Source organism: Penaeus japonicus, unplaced genomic scaffold (genome assembly GCF_977035675.1).
Source record: "Penaeus japonicus unplaced genomic scaffold, GWHDUDI00000001_assembly GWHDUDI00000002, whole genome shotgun sequence".
NCBI lineage: Eukaryota > Metazoa > Arthropoda > Malacostraca > Decapoda > Penaeidae > Penaeus > Penaeus japonicus.
Window position 1 is genome coordinate 3,095,143 of NW_028234404.1, and position 2,500 is coordinate 3,097,642.

Below are 2,500 nucleotides of genomic sequence, written 5' to 3' on the forward strand. Positions count from 1 at the left end.
TATATATATATATATATATATATATATATATATATATATATATATATATATATATATATATATGTATGTGTGTGTGTGTGTGTGTAAATTCATATGGTTAAAAAGGAAGTACCGGTGAATAACCATAGTAAAATAGCTTTTATTGATGATATATGACCATTACCTCACACCGAATCCTACGCAAGTAGCTAATATAAAAATATGTTACAGCAGCGTCTGGAAGTATTAATGGAATGTTGAAAGGTAATCCTGATTACCGTTATCTGTCAAATATTTGAAATGGATTTCCACACTTCCCATCAGTTAATAACTCACTTTATATATACACACAATACTCTTTGCTGTAAAATAAATGAAAATGCAACATCAATTGCATATGCATCAACAGCATACAGACTATTTTTTTTTTAACATCACTGATTTACAATTAAGAGAAAATTAAACTCAAAACAAAACATCTCTCATCTCTTTTTCTTCCGACTTTTACTTTTGGTGACATTGCTAAAGAGAGCGCTGTAGCGGTCTAGCAGCTGAGGAACCTCCAAAGTCTCCTGGATAGAGAGGTTGGCCATGGCTCCATATAGGTCCTTCCGCCACGGGTACACTGTGTGGTACGAAAAATATTCCTTTCCTTGGTGCACCGACAGAATTATCCTGAGGGAATCATGAAAATAAAGTTTTGTAAGAACAGGGTTTACACTTCGGTTGTGTCTGCACTCGGAATGATTCAACGTTCTCAATGATAAGCAAGAACACTTGATAAATATAAATATGAAACAAAAGCAGATCCACAATTCCACACACCAGGATTCAACCTACTTTGCATTCGGGTGCCTTTCGCGAAGAGCCTCCATGGAAAACCAGAACTTATGGGGAGAAGAACGCTTGCACATGTTGATCGATCGATAAACATACTCTTGGGATCCACATCTCGGCTGGACGGTGAAGTAGAGGACTTTGAACTCTGGCTCGTACTGCCAATTCAGACCTCGCAGACCTAGAGGATAAGAATATATGTGGGTCTTTTTTTATTTTTATTCATACGTTTTTATACAGTAAAGATCACTTTATTTTTATCAGTAAAGCTCCGTTTTTTTTATTTTTACGTTTTTATACAGTAAAGCTCCGTTTATTTTTATCAGTAAAGCTCCGTTACTTATATTTTTACGTTTTTATTCAGTAAAGCTCCGTTTATTTTAATCAGTAAAGCTCCATTTATTTTTATTTTTACGTTTGTATACAGTAAAGCCAAGTTTATTTCTATTTTCACGTTTTGATACAGTAAACCTCAGTTTATTTTTATTTTCACGTTTTTATACAGTAAAGCTCAATTTATTTTTATTTTCACGTTTTTATACAGTAAAGCTGTTTATTTTTATTTTCACGTTTTTATACAGTAGAGCTCTTTATTTTTATTTTCACGTTTTTATACAGTAAAGCTCAGTTTATTTTTATTTTCACGTTTTTATACAGTAAAGATCAGTGAATCTATACTTACTATTGGCCATAAAACAGGTTACAGGATCACAGGCCCCCTCTAAGGCGGCAGTTTTAGTCATCTGTAAAAAAAAAAAAAAAAAAATCAGTTGTATTTGTTGAGGTGGTGGGAAAAAGTATAACTAAAAAGTTTGGCTTATCACTGTACAGATAAATGAGTTGGGGATCAGAGAAACACAGTGGTTGGTTGCATTACACTTTATAAGAGAAAACTTACATTGTTATGAGTAGCAAAGTTTAACATGAGGTATTCATTTGAGGTATAAATTGTAGATATAAAAGTATTATCATCCTTATCCTAGTATAATCTTTAATTATTCCAACACCCCCTCCTAATTAAAGATGGGTTATAACACCTTTTGAGATCCCGGTTTGGTAAATATATCAGCTGGATTTTCTCTAGTAGGTATATGGGATAAATCTACATTTCCCACCTTTGCTTCATCTATAATTAAATGGTAATGGATGTCAATGTGCTTTGATCTTTGGTATTTAAAAGGATTCTTGGCAAGATTAATAGCATTTTGGTTATCAACTCCTATATCTACAGACTTCACTCTTAAATCCAGATAGGTCAGACATAATTTGTTTTAAGAACTTTGCTTCCTGAATGGCAAAAGTAAGAGCCATACCCTAAGCTTCACATGATGAAAATGCAACTGCCATAAGAACGGTAAGCAAACTAATTTAATTCCTACGAGCCTAATTGGCAATGCCAGTATAATTTAGCAGAGGTAGTGGTGACCAGCGACATCTGTCAATCATACTACCAGTGCTAATTACCTTCACAAGGAGACAAAGGATTATCACATAGTTCTGACGTAAGTCGGGTCGGGTCTTCTCAATATATTCTACAATATCAATGCAGAGACGATAGAGATATAAATGAATGAATCACGAAAATAAACAGGTACTTGTATAGATCGATATAATGAATCATAGTCAGCTGAATTTACCGCATGGTTTCAATATTGCGAATACATGTACATGCACGTGGTTTGTT

At 33.6% G+C, this 2,500-nt stretch overlaps 1 protein-coding gene across 1 annotated transcript in view; it reads right to left on the bottom strand.

The window, feature by feature from the left end:
- Positions 1-119: 119 nt before the first annotated feature.
- Positions 120-2,500, bottom strand: part of LOC122245769 (uncharacterized) — an 11,764-nt gene continuing 9,383 nt past the window's right edge. Inside the window, exons 2-4 of the mRNA XM_086545943.1 lie at positions 1,499-1,559; positions 820-997; positions 120-654 (exon numbers count right to left, since the gene is read on the bottom strand). Coding sequence (XP_086402069.1) covers positions 462-654; positions 820-997; positions 1,499-1,559 — 432 coding nt within the window. The 3' untranslated portion in view covers positions 120-461. The remainder of the gene's footprint in view (positions 655-819; positions 998-1,498; positions 1,560-2,500) is intronic.